Source organism: Harpia harpyja, chromosome 4 (genome assembly GCF_026419915.1).
Source record: "Harpia harpyja isolate bHarHar1 chromosome 4, bHarHar1 primary haplotype, whole genome shotgun sequence".
NCBI classification, from domain to species: Eukaryota; Metazoa; Chordata; class Aves; order Accipitriformes; family Accipitridae; genus Harpia; species Harpia harpyja.
In genome coordinates this window covers 84,509,442-84,525,196 of record NC_068943.1, presented here as the reverse complement: position 1 = coordinate 84,525,196, position 15,755 = coordinate 84,509,442, and the positions used below count along the sequence as shown (strand labels likewise).

Below are 15,755 nucleotides of genomic sequence, written 5' to 3'. Positions count from 1 at the left end.
AGTTCTTGCACGGCTCTTGCACGGCTTTTTCACGGCTCTTGCACGGTTCTGGCAGGCAGCACGCCCCACTGGAGGAGAGGGGATGGGGGCCAGCTCCCCCCACACCTGCCTGGAGGCTGGTGAAGAGGGAAGTCACCGTTGCTTGAGGCATGGGGGGACCGGGGAGTTGAGCAGCCTCCCGTGCCTCAGTTTCCCCCCCTGCAACCAGGACACCATCTCCCAGCTTGGGGGGGGTGCCCTGCTGTGGGGACCATGCTCGTGCGCACCCCCTTACCGCACTCGCCACCCTCAGCCCCATAGGGACATCTCGCCTCTGTGCCATCCACCCCCCCCCATTTCCATCCCATGGCCGGGGGGGGCCAGGCACTGCTGGATTGAAACCCAGGACCATATGGGGAACCAGCGGGTGACCAGCTCTCCCCCCTCCCTCCCTCGCCCCGGCTGCCGAGGGGGCCACGGGGAGGGGGATGCCGGGAGGAAAATTCCCAGCCCCGTTGCCATGGCTTCCCATCAGGATGCGCTTGCATCATGGCCAGCCCAAGGGGGTCAGGGTGCGGGGGTCCCCACGGAGCTCAGGGCGGGGGGCTCCCCGGCAGGGTGGCTTGCCCAAGCGGGAGCGTGGGGGCGAGCGGAGGAGGGGGGGGAGCTCTGGGCAGACAGCACCAGCAGATGAACACGTTTTGGAGCCGGTGACGTCTGCTCCGGCATCGCCGAGGGAAGAAAACAGGCGGCAGAGCGTGAGTCCGGCCCTGCGGAGCAGAGCTGGCTCCCGGCCGGCTCGGGCATCGTGCCCGCCATGCCTGACCCGGGCCGGCCGGTGGGGCCGCGGTGGGCCGGGGGGCTCTGCTGAGCCCCGGCCATGGGGCCGTGGCGGTGGTCGCTGCTCTGGTGCTTACACGTGGCTCTGGTCCGCGGCACCGTCCTCGCGGGGGGCCGGAACTCGCAAGAAAGACCCCCGCGGCCGGCGGGATGGTCCCCGGCCCCGTCATCCTCCTGGGCACCCACGCCGGAGCCGGGATCGTCGAGGGACCCCGAGGGCTCGGCGGCGGCGTTGGCTTTCCTGCAGACGGGCGATGCGCAGAGGCTGGCCCGGGCCAACTGCAGCCGGGGCGTCGCGGCGGGGGCAGCCGGTCCCGGCCCCCCCCCGGCGCTACGTTCCGCCTTGCGTGCCGCCCCCGAGGCTCTGGCCCACGCGGCCAATTTCCTCAACATGCTCTTCCAGACCAACGACATCCGCGAAGCCAGCGTGGCCGAGGACGTGGAGTGGTACCAGGCGCTGGTCCGCAGCCTGGCAGAGGGGCACCCGTGGGTGCGCCGGGCGGTCCTCGCCCTCGACGCCCACCCGCTGGCCGCCAAGCCCCGGCTGATGCTGCAGGCTACCAAAGGGGACGGTGAGATCCTGCTGCAGGACGTCTCCGCCACCGCTCCCAGCCTCGGAAACCTCAGCTGGGACAACGAGTGGTTCGACTCCTTCAAGTCCCAGCGGAACCCTCTCCTCCGCAAGCGGGTGCTCAGCAATGACCTGCGCAGCATGGAGACCCCCAAGTGGCAGCGGGGCGATAGCTACGTGGGGGAGCCCAGCCACGTGCGGTGGTCCCCCCCGTTCCTCGAGTGCCGGGACGGCAGGTTCCTGCCCGCCTGGGCGGTCACGCTCTCCTCCGCTTTCTATGGGCTCAAGCCAGACCTTAGCCCTGAGTTCAAGTAAGCGGTACCTGGAGGGGTTTGGGGGGTGGGTAAGGGGGGTGTAAGAGTGTTGGGGGGGTACCCCGTGTGCGTGCTGGGGGGTGCAGCGGGAAGCATCGCCCTGGGGCGCGGGTAGCGGGGTACAGGGTGTTGGCAGCATGCCAACACCCCCCCCCCCCCCGTGCACGTGCGTCCCCGTGCACGCGTGCGCGCGTGGGTATTTGCACGTCCACAAGCGCGGACCTGACCCCTGTCCCCCCTCGGTCATCGCCGTGCTGCCCACCTCGGGCTGCCACCCCCAGAACCCCCTACCACAGCCGCACTGGGGGGGGGGGGGGGGTGAGCTGCGCTGGGGCCCCTCCTCTGAACTGGGGGGCATCCCTGGGCTGGTGGGTCCCTGCTGCACCCCAGTACCCCTGCGTGAGGAGCCACGGCGGGATGCACTGGGGAGGGAAGGGGACAACTGGCTTTTTTCCCGGAGAGGGGACGTGACCCCATTTCCAAGGGGGAAGCCGTGTCCCCCTCAGGGCACCCAGGGAAGAGGGTTGGTCCCGCAGGGCAAGGGACGAGGGACGGCACGCAGGGACCATCCCAGCAGCTCCTATTTCCCAATGGGTTGCATTAAAGCCCCTCTTGAGAGGCAGAAATCACACCCAGGAGCTGCTACCCCTGCTCCAGTTCCAACCTCCCCCAGACACGGCTCCGAGGGGGTACATCCCTGACCGGGGCTCCGGGGACGTCACTGACACCTCGCGTTGCCCAACTAGTCCGTGTACCAGCACCAGCCACCCCCGTGGCTGTGTCCTCCCACGTTGCCTGTCCCAGAGGCAGCGATGGGACACGGCCACGCTGGGTTTGGGGGGCACGGGGAGGCCCCCCGGGGCTGACCCCCGTCCCTCTGCACAGGGGCGTCGTGCGGGTGGATGTTGAGCTGCGGGACGTGACCATCGACCAGTGCGCCAGCGGGCCGGGCTGGTTCACGGACACGCACCGCTGCGACCTCAACAGCACCCAGGTATCGGCACCCGGCACCCTGTACCCCATCCCCTCGCCTGGCAGGGCTGGGGGTCCCCCCCACCGAACCGTCGCTGTCCCCCCGGCCGGGCTGTCCCTGCCGCGTGTCCCTCCCTCCGGACCGAGCTTTATCCTCTCCCAGCCGATCCATCTGCTTCGTTCAGCTGCTCTCGGCACCGCAGCCGAGGGGTTTATTGTGCAAATCTTCCTTCCCCGCTGCCAGCGGCAGTGTGTGACCTGGCTGCTCCTTGCCCGGGCACCGCAGGGACGGCCGGGCTCCGGGGGCTGGCAGCCAGTGAGCAAACCACCCTGACCAGTAGCCCCCAGTCCCCTCCAGTGGTGCCCACCCAGGCGAGCCGGTGATGCCCGAGCGTGTTTCAGGGCTCGGCACCACTGGCAGCATTCCCAGCCAGGGCAAACCCCGCAGCCCTCCGTCTCAGTGCAGATTGGGGTCCCACCCTGAAGACAAAAAGCTGTCCCCAAGTGGGAAAGGCGTCACCAGTTTCTCTTTCCTGCCAGTGACCCACGGGCGATGCCCTCCGGAGGGACGGGCTCTGCTCCCAGGCATCTCTCCAAAAAAACAACAATACCCAGAAAAGCTGCCAGCCCAGCCCATTCGGGGCAGGATCTGGCCGTGGGGGATTAGGGCAGCAGTGCCCTGCCTGCCGCTGCCGTCATGGCCGGGCAGGATTAGTGCGCTTTGCTGCATTAGGTGTCCATTTAGGTTTTAGGGAGGGATTTGGGGGCCAAGCTTTGGCTTTTAATTCTTAAATGTTTAACCACTGATTCCTCCTGGGCGTAGGGGAGGATGGCGCGGGGTCAGGTACCCGTGAGCCGGGGGCTGCTGGAGCCCATGGTGCAGGGAGGGGTGCGGGACCGCGGGGAGCATACGGGGTGCAGGATGAGCCCTCGCCCTTCTGTGCGTCTCAGCCTGTCTCCTTCAGTGTGTCCCCCAGGAGAGCCGCGGCTTCGTCCTCGGGAGGTACTTGTGCCGGTGCAAGCCGGGCTTTTACGCGGCCGGCGGAGCTGCCAGCGGTGCCCGGGCAGGTGGGTGCCGTTCCCAGTCCCGGGGTCCCCATTTCACCCAGTGACACATGGCTACAGGAGTGGGATCCAGGGCCTTGGGAAGCCCAAGCACGTGCCCTGGCAAGGAAAGCACTGCCAAGCCTGGGACACGGTGATTTCACCCGGCTGTCGCTCTGTCCCCAGGGACGGCGGGGAGCGCGGCGGGGGCGGACGGGGGGTCCCGGCTGGCGTGCCGGCCCTGCCGCCAGGGATGCACCACCTGCGAGGACGACATGCCCTGCCTGATCCAGGAGGACCGGGCGCTGCGGGCAGCCATCCTCTCCTGCCAAGCCTGCTGCATGCTGGCCGTCTTCCTCAGCATGCTCGTCTCCTACCACTTCAGACGGAGCAAGGCAAGGCATCCCCGGGTCCTCCCCCTCTGCCTGCCACCCCCTGCTCCCTTCCCATCCCCAAACCCCACAGTCTCAGGGGGGACTCTCAGGGACGGGGGGAATGTCACAGCAGCGGGAAGGATGTCACAGCCCGGCACGTTCGGGGGGATCTCCCTGCCCTGGCTCCATCCCCTCCGGGCACTTGGCCGAGGCTCCCGGCTGCACCCTCATGCCTCTGTCCCTGCAGAGGATCCGGGCGTCGGGAGTTGTCCTCTTGGAGATGATCCTCTTCGGGTCCCTCCTCCTCTACTTCCCCGTGAGTATCCAGCCAGCCCTGGGGGCTGAAAACCTCTGGGCTGGGGTTTAAGGGCGTTTGCAGCCTGGCCAGCCGCCCCCCCGGTGAGGGCGTCGAGCTGGCCCCAAGCAGGTCACGGGCACAACTCTGCCTAATTTTTAATTTTGCTGGCATGGCCCCCGTCGGCTGCGGTATAAACCTTCTCGGGAAACCAAATCCCTTTTCTCCTGCTGGCTGCGGGAACTAATCCCTGCCCAAATCCCCTCTCCCTCCCGCAAGAGCTGCGGCGGGTGCTATAGAGCCAAGGGGGAAGGGCGGCAGCGGGGCTGGCCCGAAAGCGGGTGGTTTCCCAGTCTCCGGTGTTTTGCTGTCCCCCCCGGCAGGCGGGATCCAGCCCCGTGCTGCCCGCCGACCCCTCTCCCGCTGCCCCAGGTGTTCATCCTGTACTTCAAGCCGAGCATCTTCCGCTGCATCGTCCTGCGCTGGGTGCGCACGCTCGGCTTCGCCATCGTCTACGGCACCATCACCCTCAAGCTGTACAGGTGGCCGGGATGGGGGGGGGGGTGGCTGGATTCTTGGGACCCCCAAAGCAGGGACCGGCTGGGGGCTCACCCCTCCGCGCCTCGCAGGGTGCTGAAGGTGTTCCTGTCCCGCACGGCCCAGCGGGTGCCCTACGTGTCGAGCCAGCGGGTGCTGAAGATGCTGGGGCTGATCCTGCTCCTGGTGCTGTGGTTCCTGGCAGCCTGGACCATCGGGATGCTGGAGAACGTCGACAAGAACATCCCGCTGGTGATCCGCACGCAGACCGCCCGCGGGCTCCACTTCTACATCTGCGGCCACGACCGCTGGGACTACATGATGGTGATCGGTGAGACCAGCCCCCACGGTGTCCCGGGGGGTCCCCACAGCCCCAGGACCCCATCCCGTAAACACGGCGTGTGGGGTTTTCATTTCTTTGTCCGTTTAATCTGCCTGGAGCCTGCAAGCAGGGCTGGGGTGCCTGAGCTGCCTCCCACCCTCTGAGCATCCCCAGGACTCGCCCTGGCGCAGGGTAAATCAGCCGGTGCAGGCGGTAAGTCCTGGTGGCCTTTAGGCAAGCCGTGCCGGAGGATGCTCCGCGCCAGACCTGGCTCTGATTGCGGCATGTGCCGACAGCAGCCAGGGTGAACGTGCTGGGCTGGATGCCCCCCAAGGCAGGGAGGTCCCGGTGGGCAGCAGCACCCACCCCGCAGCTCAGCACCCGTCGCTGCCACCCAGGAAAACACGCCAACAGCAGCAGGGTGATGGGGCTGGATGCTCAGCATCGCTCTCCCTGCTCTCTCCAACAGCCGAAATGCTGTTTCTGCTCTGGGGCAGCTTCCTGTGCTACGCCACGCGCACCGTGCCCTCCGCCTTCCACGAGCCCCGCTACATGGGGATCGCGCTCCACAACGAGCTCATGATCTCGGCCACCTTCCACGTGGTCAGGTAGGGTGCGGGGCTGCGAGGGGGGCTGGGAACCCAGATTCCCGTCCCCATCGATGCGGAGGAACCAGCAGCAAATCCCTGAAGCCAGCGGATTCCCTGCGTGGGTCCCCGGGCAAGGTGGAGGCTGCGGGGTCCGGAGGTGGGAAGGGGGGGCTGTGGGCTCCTCAGCGGGACCCGGCGCTGCCCTCCTCGCCCCTTCCAGGTTCATCGTGGTCCCATCGCTGCACCCCGACTGGACCCTGCTGCTCTTCTTCGCTCACACCCACAGCACCATCACCATGACCCTGGCGCTGGTCTTCATCCCGAAGGTAACGCTTGGCCCAGGGATGCGGGGAAGAAGGGGCTGGGGTTCCCCGGCGTTTCAGGGACCCCTCGACGAACTCACCCCTCACCACCCCCAGTTCCTGCACGCCGGCTCGCTGCTGCGGGAGGAGATCGCGGCCGAGGTCTACGAGGACGAGCTGGACCTGCGGCGCTCGGGCTCCTGCTTGAACAGCAGCATCGCGTCCGCCTGGAGCGAGCACAGTCTTGACCCCGATGACATTCGGGTGGGTGGCACACTCAGGACCTTCTTTTGACGCTAGCTATGCAGCCCCGCGCAGAGTAAGAGGTGCCTTTCGCAATCTTTCTCTTGATGCAAAGCAGAGGGGGGGGAGAAGGGGGTGCAGGGTGAACCGCCACCAGCCACGGTGGGGGGGGGGAAACCTGCTGCGTCCCCTGGGTCGGAGGGACGGGCAGCGCAGGGGCTTGGGGACAAGGGGACAGCCTGGCACTAGGGGCCAAGCCGGGGCTTTGTGGGGTCGTCCCAGCCGCAGCGGCCGTGCAGTCCCATCGTACGTGCTCTCCTCTCTCCCCTCTCTCTGCCGCGTCCCCCCCAACCCGCGGCACGCAGGAGGAGCTGAAGAAGCTTTACTCCCAGCTGGAGGTGCACAAGAGGCGGAAGATGGCAGCCAACAACCCCCACCTCCCCAAGAAGCGCAGCTCCCGCCGCAGCTTGGGCCGCTCCATCGCGCGCCGCGTCGCCGAGCTGCCCGAGGCCGCGGCACGCCGCAGCAGCGGAGGGGAGCGGGTGGGCACCCCGGCACGCCGCGGTTCCTCGGCCAAGCGGCTCCCCGACGCCGGCGGTGCCAGCCTGCGGATGCGGGATGACGGTTCCCGGCGCCGTGCCGCAGCCCCGCGCAAGTCCCGCAGCACCGAGGGTCCTGCGCGGGAGTCCCGGGAAGGCTCGACCATTCCCGGTCCCCCCAGGGAGCCCACGCCGGGGAGGAAGACGATGGCGGCGACGACCTTGGAGCAATCCGACAGCGAGTCCCTCGATGCCGCCCCACTCGTGTGCAAGTCAGCCAGCGCCCACAACCTGGCGGGGCACGGGCAGCAGCCCCCCTCGCCCCGCGCAGCCCCTTTGCAGAAGTCGCTCAGCGTCGTCACCGGTGCACGGGAAGAGGCCCTGCTCGCCGCCAGCCGAGCTGCGCGGCAGGAGTGGTACGCCAACCGGCACCTCTCTGCCCCGTCCTCGGAGCACCCCCCGGGCCAGGGGGTCCCCAAGAAAGCCGAGAAGCCCCAAATTCCCGGTGCGGCTGATGCCCTCCTGCTAGCCAGCTCCAGCCCCGCCGAGGGATGCCCCCAGAAGGACACGACCACCCCGGGCGATGGCAAGGTGCAGAAGCATGTCACCTATGCGCCCATCAAGGGCATCAGCGTCGACAGCTCCCACCTCCCGGGGCGGGTGCGGGTGGCGGTGAGGAGGACCCCACCGCCACCCCCTGTCCGCTACCAGAGCCTGGGGCAGCACGCCGCACCGGCCGGTGACAGCCCGGAGCCAGCGGAGCTGCCGGTGGATTCCCGGGCACGGGCAGGAGAGCCAGAGAGGACACCGGAGGGATCTGCGGAGGAAAAGCTGGGGCGTGCGTCCCCCCCGGCGGGGAAGGGCAGGCTGCTGACCTCAGCCTCCATCCCGGCACAGGTCTGCCCCTGGGAGCTGGTCCAGGAGGAGATCCTGAGCCAGAAGCAAAAAGCTGCCGAAGCAGCAGACTCGGGGACCCCCGGTGACACAGCGGCCACCCCCTCCAGCCTCAAGCCATTCTCCCAGAAGACCTCCCTCCGGGGCTTGGGGCTCGCCATCAAAGCCTTCAATCGCTCCAGGGGGAAAAGCATCCTGAGGGGGAAGAGGGAGGGTGAGGGGAGCCTCAGGAAGAAGGGGCGCGAGTGGGAGGGGGGCAGCAGGAGGGAGAGGCCCAGCCTGGCAGAGATGTCAGTTGTGTCCCTCGGGGGGATTAGCCGAGACCCTGCTGCCAAAAGCCCCGAATGGAGCAGGCAGAGGCCCGGCAGCGAGCCCACCGCCCGCCCGTGGCAGGGGGACGCGGTCCCCTGCCAGCACAACAACAATGCCGGCACCACCTGGGAAGCTGCAGGCTGGGGGGACAGTGGGACAGAAGGACAGTGGGACAGCCCAGCTCCGGGGACAGGCGGTGGTGAGAATCTGGCAGAGAAGCCCAGCGCTCTCCAGGGGGATGGAGATGCTGGTGGGGGCCCAGAGCCACCCTCAGGGGGGCACAAAGTCCCACTCGGTGTTGGCCGCCAAGAAGGAGCCGAACATCCCCAGGAAACCCTGGCGGTGGCCGGCAGTGGGAAAACACAGATATGTCCCCAGCCAGGGGCCAAGGTTCCCGTGGCAGAGCCGGGAAAGGATGCTCCTGCAGCCATCGTGAGGTTGATCGCACCAAAGGAACGGGGGGCCAGGCCAGCTGAAGGGCTTGAGGAGAGCAGCAGGTCCCTCCATCCCCAGGACCGCACAGAGGTGGAGCAGCCACACGCAAAACCCATCGCGAACAGCCCCCACCCGTCCACCACCGGTGTGCAGAGAGCGGCCGCTGAGAAGTTGAGGGCTGAGGTTTGTTCCCGGGAAGCCCCGGGCATCCCAGCTGGAAAAGGAGCCTTGCTGCGTCAGGAGGCAGTTGCATCCCAGGAGGAGAGAGGGGTCCCAAAGGGCGAGGAGAGCCCAGCCAAGGTGCTGGAGAAGGGGAGCAGCCAGCCTGAGCCCCTCAGTCCCGGGGGGAGCTGGGGCACTGAGAGGGTCCCCCCAAGGAGCCGGAGCACAGAATTGGCCCCGGCTGCAGTAGGGAAAGCCAGCAGGGCAGCGGGCAGGCAGGCAGAGGTCGGTCCTGGGGAAACTCAGGCAGATTCCAGGATTAGAATAGAAATCTGCCCCTGGGAAGCGAGCGGGGGTGAGCACTGGGGGCCGGCCAGAGCCCCGGGGAAGGGCAGCAGTGAGGTGGATGCTGGCCACCCCAGGGAAGAGCTGGGCATAGAGAAACCACTAGCAAAAAGCCCAGAGCTGCTGAAGGTGGCTTTGGAGAAGTCAAGCAGTGTGGAGGGCAAGAGGGCTGAGGTTTGTCCGTGGGAGACCGGGGACGGGGGAAGGACTGTCAGAGCAGAAATCTGCCCCTGGGACGTGGAGGGGGCTCAGCTGGAGAAAGAGAGGCAGGAAGGAGAGAGCATCAGACCAAAATCACTGGGTTTGCTGAGAGCACAGGAGAGCCGGAGCAGCCTGCAAGTGCCCAGCCAGCCCTGGGGCAGCACCAGCAGCGAAGAACCCCCATCGAAACCTGCTCCCAAAAGCTCTGAGCTTTGCTTAGAAGGAACAGCCTTATCCGATGCAGGAAAATTAGATGATGGTAAAATTTCCCAAATGAAGAAAGGGATTTCCCCGCAGAGACTGGCCCTGAGGGGCACGGGAGAGACAGCTCTGGCTGCAGACAAGGGGAGCAGCCAGCGGGGATCTTCCCACCCCGGGGAAGGTGTGGAGCAGCCTGGCACAGGGCTCACAGCAAAACGCCCAGCTCTGCCCAAAACATCAGTGAAGCAAGCAGGAACCATTGACAGCAAAAAGGCCAACATTTGTCCATGGGAAGTGGAAGATGAGCCTCTTGCTAAAACAGAAATCTGCCCTTGGGAAGAGCCCCCAGCTCCACTGGGGAAAGAGAGACCGAGTCAGGACACACATGAGACTTCCAAAGGGAAAAACAAACCAGGATCTGGAGGACTTGAAGATATCAAAGCAAAACTGGCAGAGATGGGTGGCCACAGGTCAGAGCACAGGGACACCGGGATCTTTGCAAAGCTTATTAGGAAAAGCCTGGAGAATTCAAAAGCTGAGTCCAAGAAATCCCAGAGTGTGGAGAGCATAAAGGAGGAGGTCTGTCCCTGGGAGAGCTTGGGCACAGAGCAGCTCCCAGAAAAACCCCGCGCTGGGAGCCCAGCGCTGCCCAAATCGCCTTCAAAGAAATCCCAGAGCGTGGAGAGCCTGAAGGCAGAGGTCTGTCCTTGGGAGGCTCAGGAGCTTGAAGCCACTGATAAAGCAGAAATCTGTCCCTGGGAGGCGGCTGCTCCACCAAGTACAGAGAAATTAAGACAGGACAAAGATGCTCTGTCCACAGCGAGCAAAAGCCCTTCTACAAGGCAAGGTCTCTGCAAAGAGATTGGAGACAGCACGTCTGGAAAGAAGGAGAAAGCAAGCAGGGACCGTGAGTCTATCTGTCCCTGGGAGACCCTGGGCACGGAGCAGCTCCCAGCAAAATCCCACGCCGGGAGCCCAGCGCTGCCCAAATCACCTTCAAAGAAATCCCAGAGTGTGGAGAGCCTGAAGGCAGAGGTCTGTCCTTGGGAGGCTCAGGAGCTTGAAGCCACTGATAAAGCAGAAATCTGCCCCTGGGAGACGGCTGCTCCACCATTAAGTAAAGAGAAATTAAGACAGGACAAAGATGCTCTGTCCACAGCGAGCAAAAGCCCTTCTACAAGGCAAGGTCTCTGCAAAGAGATTGGAGACAGCACGTCTGGAAAGAAGGAGAAAGCAAGCAGGGACCGTGAGTCTATCTGTCCCTGGGAGACCCTAGGCACAGAGCAGCTTGCAGAAAAATCCCGCGCTGGGATCCCAGCGCTGCCCAAATCGCCTTCAAAGAAATCCCAGAGCATGGAGAGCCTGAAGGCAGAGGTCTGTCCTTGGGAGGCTCAGGAGCTTGAAGCCACTGATAAAGCAGAAATCTGCCCCTGGGAGGCGGCTGCACCTCTCCCCGATCAAGCAAAGGCAAAGCTGGGTGCTGGGGGGGGTTCAAAGGGGGACAGGCGCATCACGCGCCAGGCAGCGCTTGCCAGCCCGGTGAGATCCCTGGAGAAGGGCAGCAGCGAGCGAGAGGCCGTGTGTCCCTGGGAGAGCTTGGGCACGGAGCAGCCCCCAGAAAAACCCCGCGCCGGGAGCCCAGCGCTGCCCAAATCGCCTTCAAAGAAATCCCAGAGCCTGGAGAGCCTGAAGGCAGAGGTCTGTCCTTGGGAGGCTCAGGAGGTTGAAGCCACTGATAAAGCAGAAATCTGCCCCTGGGAGGCAGCTGCTCCACCATTAAGTAAAGAGAAATCAAGACAGGACAAAGATGCTCTGTCCACAGCGAGCAAAAGCCCTTCTACAAGTCATGGTCTCTTTAAAGACATTGTAGACAGCACGTCTGGAAAGAAGGAGAAAGCAAGCAGGGACCGTGAGTCCATCTGTCCCTGGGAGACCCTGGGCACGGAGCAGCTCCCAGAAAAATCCCGCACTGGGAGCCCAGCGCTGCCCAAATCGCCTTCAAAGAAATCCCAGAGCGTGGAGAGCCTGAAGGCAGAGGTCTGTCCTTGGGAGGCTCAGGAGCTTGAAGCCACTGATAAAGCAGAAATCTGCCCCTGGGAGACGGCTGCTCCACCATTAAGTAAAGAGAAATTAAGACAGGACAAAGATGCTCTGTCCACAGCGAGCAAAAGCCCTCCTAGAAGTCATGGTCTCTTGAAAGAGATTGGAGACAGCACATCTGGAAAGGAGGAGAAAGCAAGCAGGGACCATGAGTCCATTTGTCCCTGGGAGACCCTGGGCACGGAGCAGCTCCCAGCAAAATCCCATGCCGGGAGCCCAGCGCTGCCCAAATCACCTTCAAAGAAATCCCAGAGCGTGGAGAGCCTGAAGGCAGAGGTCTGTCCTTGGGAGGCTCAGGAGCTTGAAGCCACTGATAAAGCAGAAATCTGCCCCTGGGAGACGGCTGCTCCACCATTAAGTAAAGAGAAATTAAGACAGGACAAAGATGCTCTGTCCACAGCGAGCAAAAGCCCTCCTAGAAGTCATGGTCTCTTGAAAGAGATTGTAGACAGCACGTCTGGAAAGAAGGAGAAAGCAAGCAGGGACCGTGAGTCTATCTGTCCCTGGGAGACCCTGGGCACAGAGCAGCTCCCAGAAAAATCCCGCGCTGGGATCCCGGCGCTGCCCAAATCGCCTTCAAAGAAATCCCAGAGCGTGGAGAGCCTGAAGGCAGAGGTCTGTCCTTGGGAGGCTCAGGAGCTTGAAGCCACTGATAAAGCAGAAATCTGTCCCTGGGAGGCGGCTGCTCCACCATTAAGTAAAGAGAAATTAAGACAGGACAAAGATGCTCTGTCCACAGCAAGCAAAAGCCCTTCTACAAGTCATGGTCTCTTGAAAGAGATTGGAGACAGCACGTCTGGAAAGAAGGAGAAAGCAAGCAGGGACCGTGAGTCTATCTGTCCCTGGGAGACCCTGGGCACGGAGCAGCTCCCAGCAAAATCCCGCGCTGGGAGCCCAGCGCTGCCCAATTCACCTTCAAAGAAATCCCAGAGCGTGGAGAGCCTGAAGGCAGAGGTCTGTCCTTGGGAGGCTCAGGAGCTTGAAGCCACTGATAAAGCAGAAATCTGCCCCTGGGAGACGGCTGCTCCACCATTAAGTAAAGAGAAATTAAGACAGGACAAAGATGCTCTGTCCACAGCGAGCAAAAGCCCTTCTACAAGGCAAGGTCTCTGCAAAGAGATTGGAGACAGCACGTCTGGAAAGAAGGAGAAAGCAAGCAGGGACCGTGAGTCTATCTGTCCCTGGGAGAGCTTGGGCACAGAGCAGCTACCAGAAAAACCCCGTGCCAGGAGCCCAGTGCTGCCCAAATCGCCTTCAAAGAAATCCCAGAGCATGGAGAGCCTGAAGGCAGAGGTCTGTCCTTGGGAGCTTGAAGCCACTGATAAAGCAGAAATCTGCCCCTGGGAGGTGGCTGCACCTCTGCTGGAAAAAGGAGCAGCCCCGGGTAAGACAAACCTCCCACCAAAAAAAGCAGGTGCCTCCAAACCACCAGAGAAGTGGAGCAGTGAGTGCGAGGCCATCTGCCCCTGGGAGAGCCTGGGCACAGAGGAGCTCTCCCTGAAAACCACTACAGGGAAAGAGCCATCCAAGAAGTCCGACAGCACAGAGAGCAGGAAATCTGATATTTGCCCCTGGGAAGCGGTAGAGCCCACCGGCTCACAGAAGGGAAGCTTCAAACCCAGCGTCCACCCACAGGGAGCTGACAGAGCATCCCCCATTGGGATGGGAAAGTCAAAGCTGGTGGCAGGAGCCGGCACCGTGTCTGCAACAGTCCTGCTGAAAAAATCCAAGGGCAGATCTGACGGCGAGGCTGAGCACAAGCCCCTGTGCCGCATCCTGCCAGGCATCCAGCCCCCACGGAGCCCCAGGGCAGAGCCACTGCCTCGGGGAGCGAGCACGGCTCCCACAGCAGGCAGCAGCCCCAGCCCAGACGCTAGCGTAGCTGAAGTTTGTCCCTGGGAAACAGAAGAGGCTCTGCCAGCATCTGACAAGACCAACACAGACACGAGGAAAACCGCCGAGGTGTGTCCATGGGAGGTGGAGAGCATGGATCCCACCCCGACCCTCCACGGGCAGGGCAGAGCTGGGACGAGCCCCCAAGATGGAGACAGGGGTGTGAGTGAAACCAAAACCGATGTCTGCCCATGGGACCACGAATAGCTCCCTCCGTCCAGCCACCAGCCAGGTACAGACACAGCTTTCATGAACAGAAAGTCTCGAGCTGAAAGCTGCTGCCTACCTGCACAGCCTGGACAGGGACAGAAGTGTCCACCAAAGCCAACAGCATGGCCACACTCCCAGCAGGCTCCAGTGGTGGCCATCAACCAGCCAGGCTTGGGGACCAACGCAGCAAGGGGACAATTAACATCTGCCTTCATCAAAGCACTCAAGCCAGGCAGTAGCCAACAAACGCCACCCGTCATTTACCCACAGGTACTTGGTCCAAGCAGAGCACCCGAATACATTAAAAGACCCATGCTGCCAGCCTCGCTCGCTTCCACCAACACAGCAGACACAAAGCTGCAGCTTGCTAGCTACAGACGCTCACCCACAAGCTCTCCAGTTGAATGTCCTCCTGCCACGCTGGGAGGTTTGTGCCCTCCAGCACATCGAGGAACGGCGCGCCCGGCACCCTGAAATATGCAGTCCCGCAGCCTCAGCAAGCTGGACACTGAAACAAGGGGAGAGTCAAACTAAGGGCAGCAACAATGCGATTGGGAGGAAAACAGCTTTCCAGAGTTCCTGCAGCCCATCTGATCTCCCCCAGCGCTGCTGTCATCTCCATTTTAAGCCAGGGTGGTTTCTGTAAGCACGGCTAGGACCAGGCAGGTTCCGAAGGCCTGGGATAAAGAGCCGTTGCTCCCAGCCAGCCCCACGACACATTTTGCTTCCTTGATACAAAGTCATTTATTTTTAAATGTCCTCTGAAGTCACTGAGCCAGCTACAGGACTTCCACATACGCAAAGCAAACCCTTCTGCTCCCTTTCAGTCCAGCAATGCCAGCCCAGTGCTTGAACACTGCGCTTTGGCGATGCCCACCACCATCTCTGTTCCATCACCTGACCTGGGTGGGATAAACCAACCTTCAGGCCACTCCACTGCTCTGCTTTTAGAAACCTCCACATCCACAAAGGCTGAGATAGGTATTCCTGCTACTAACCTCCTCACTGACTAACTTCACGGCGCTGCTACACTGCTAACTCTTGCAGCAACTCAGCTGTAAAGGTGTTTGTCTTAACTAACAATGCCACTAACTTTTCAAAGCACTTTGTTGTTATTCGTTTCTTCTTCACTCGTACCGTGTGTGCATGTGTGTCTGTTCAGCACGTGTGCAAACATGCCCAGGGCTCACCTTCCCATCACAGGAGAGGTTTTTCCAACACTTCCACTGGCACTAGCAAACCTCCACTTTTACAGCCCATCTGTAGAAGCGCTGGATGCCTTTTGTCATCCCACATGTCTACTTCTCCCTGTATTTTCAAGACCCATTCCTTTGGGGCAGAGATGCAAACAGACTCCTGTATGACAGAGAAGATGCTGAGACCGCAGAGGCACTACGATCTCCAGAGCATCGGACAGGGGTCCTGGTTTGCCATTACTCCAGCCCACCCACTCGCAAATGCACAAGGGAAGGGAAGCGGCCATAAGCATGGGGAGAAGCGTCAGGGTCAGGAAGGCAGCACCTGGGAAACAAAGCCTCCAGTCTCCCCTGGTTTGTCCCTCGCTCCGCTTAGATGGAAGCAAATAAAAACAGCGACAGCAGAAGTGAAGGTTTTGGTTCTCCCTCTGATCTCCACGCAAGGCCTGGGCTCAGGGCTCATCCTGCTGTTACTTTGTCGTTTACTTCCACTCTCCTCAAAAAGTGGCGTTGCTGTAGTGTGCTGTCAGTGGTCTTCAGTGCTGAATGTCAAACAATCATCCAATTGTGTAAGGAAGTGTACATACAGAAAATAAAAAGTATTATCTACAGAGTGCACACTTAGCAGCTGATTTATGGGGTGTGGGCAAGACACTAAATATGTTCAAGGAAGAGGTACAACAGAAAGCAGTGAGGCTGCGAAGGAAGCCCAGGAACAGAAGTAGTTCAGCTGCAGAGGTTTCAATGTTGGCAAAGGAGATAGGGAGCCACACACTGCTAGACTGGAAGGAAAGGCCATTCTCCCAGAAAAGCAGCCACATCACCAGAAAACACCCTTTTCATTCAGAGCCAGAGCTGAAGAACCTTGTCCATAGGTCTTGGTT

The 15,755-nt window shown here is 62.3% G+C and overlaps 1 protein-coding gene across 1 annotated transcript; it reads left to right on the top strand.

Moving 5' to 3' along the window:
• Positions 1-650: 650 nt before the first annotated feature.
• GPR179 (G protein-coupled receptor 179) lies at positions 651-15,487 on the top strand. Its single transcript, XM_052785332.1, has 11 exons — positions 651-1,701; positions 2,590-2,698; positions 3,642-3,748; positions 3,920-4,115; positions 4,342-4,410; positions 4,822-4,931; positions 5,019-5,257; positions 5,718-5,856; positions 6,059-6,164; positions 6,258-6,404; positions 6,749-15,487. The coding sequence occupies exons 1-11, from the start codon at positions 860-862 to the stop codon at positions 13,670-13,672; spliced, it is 8,988 nt and encodes a 2,995-aa protein (XP_052641292.1). The 5' UTR covers positions 651-859; the 3' UTR covers positions 13,673-15,487.
• The last annotated feature ends 268 nt before the right edge of the window (positions 15,488-15,755 follow it).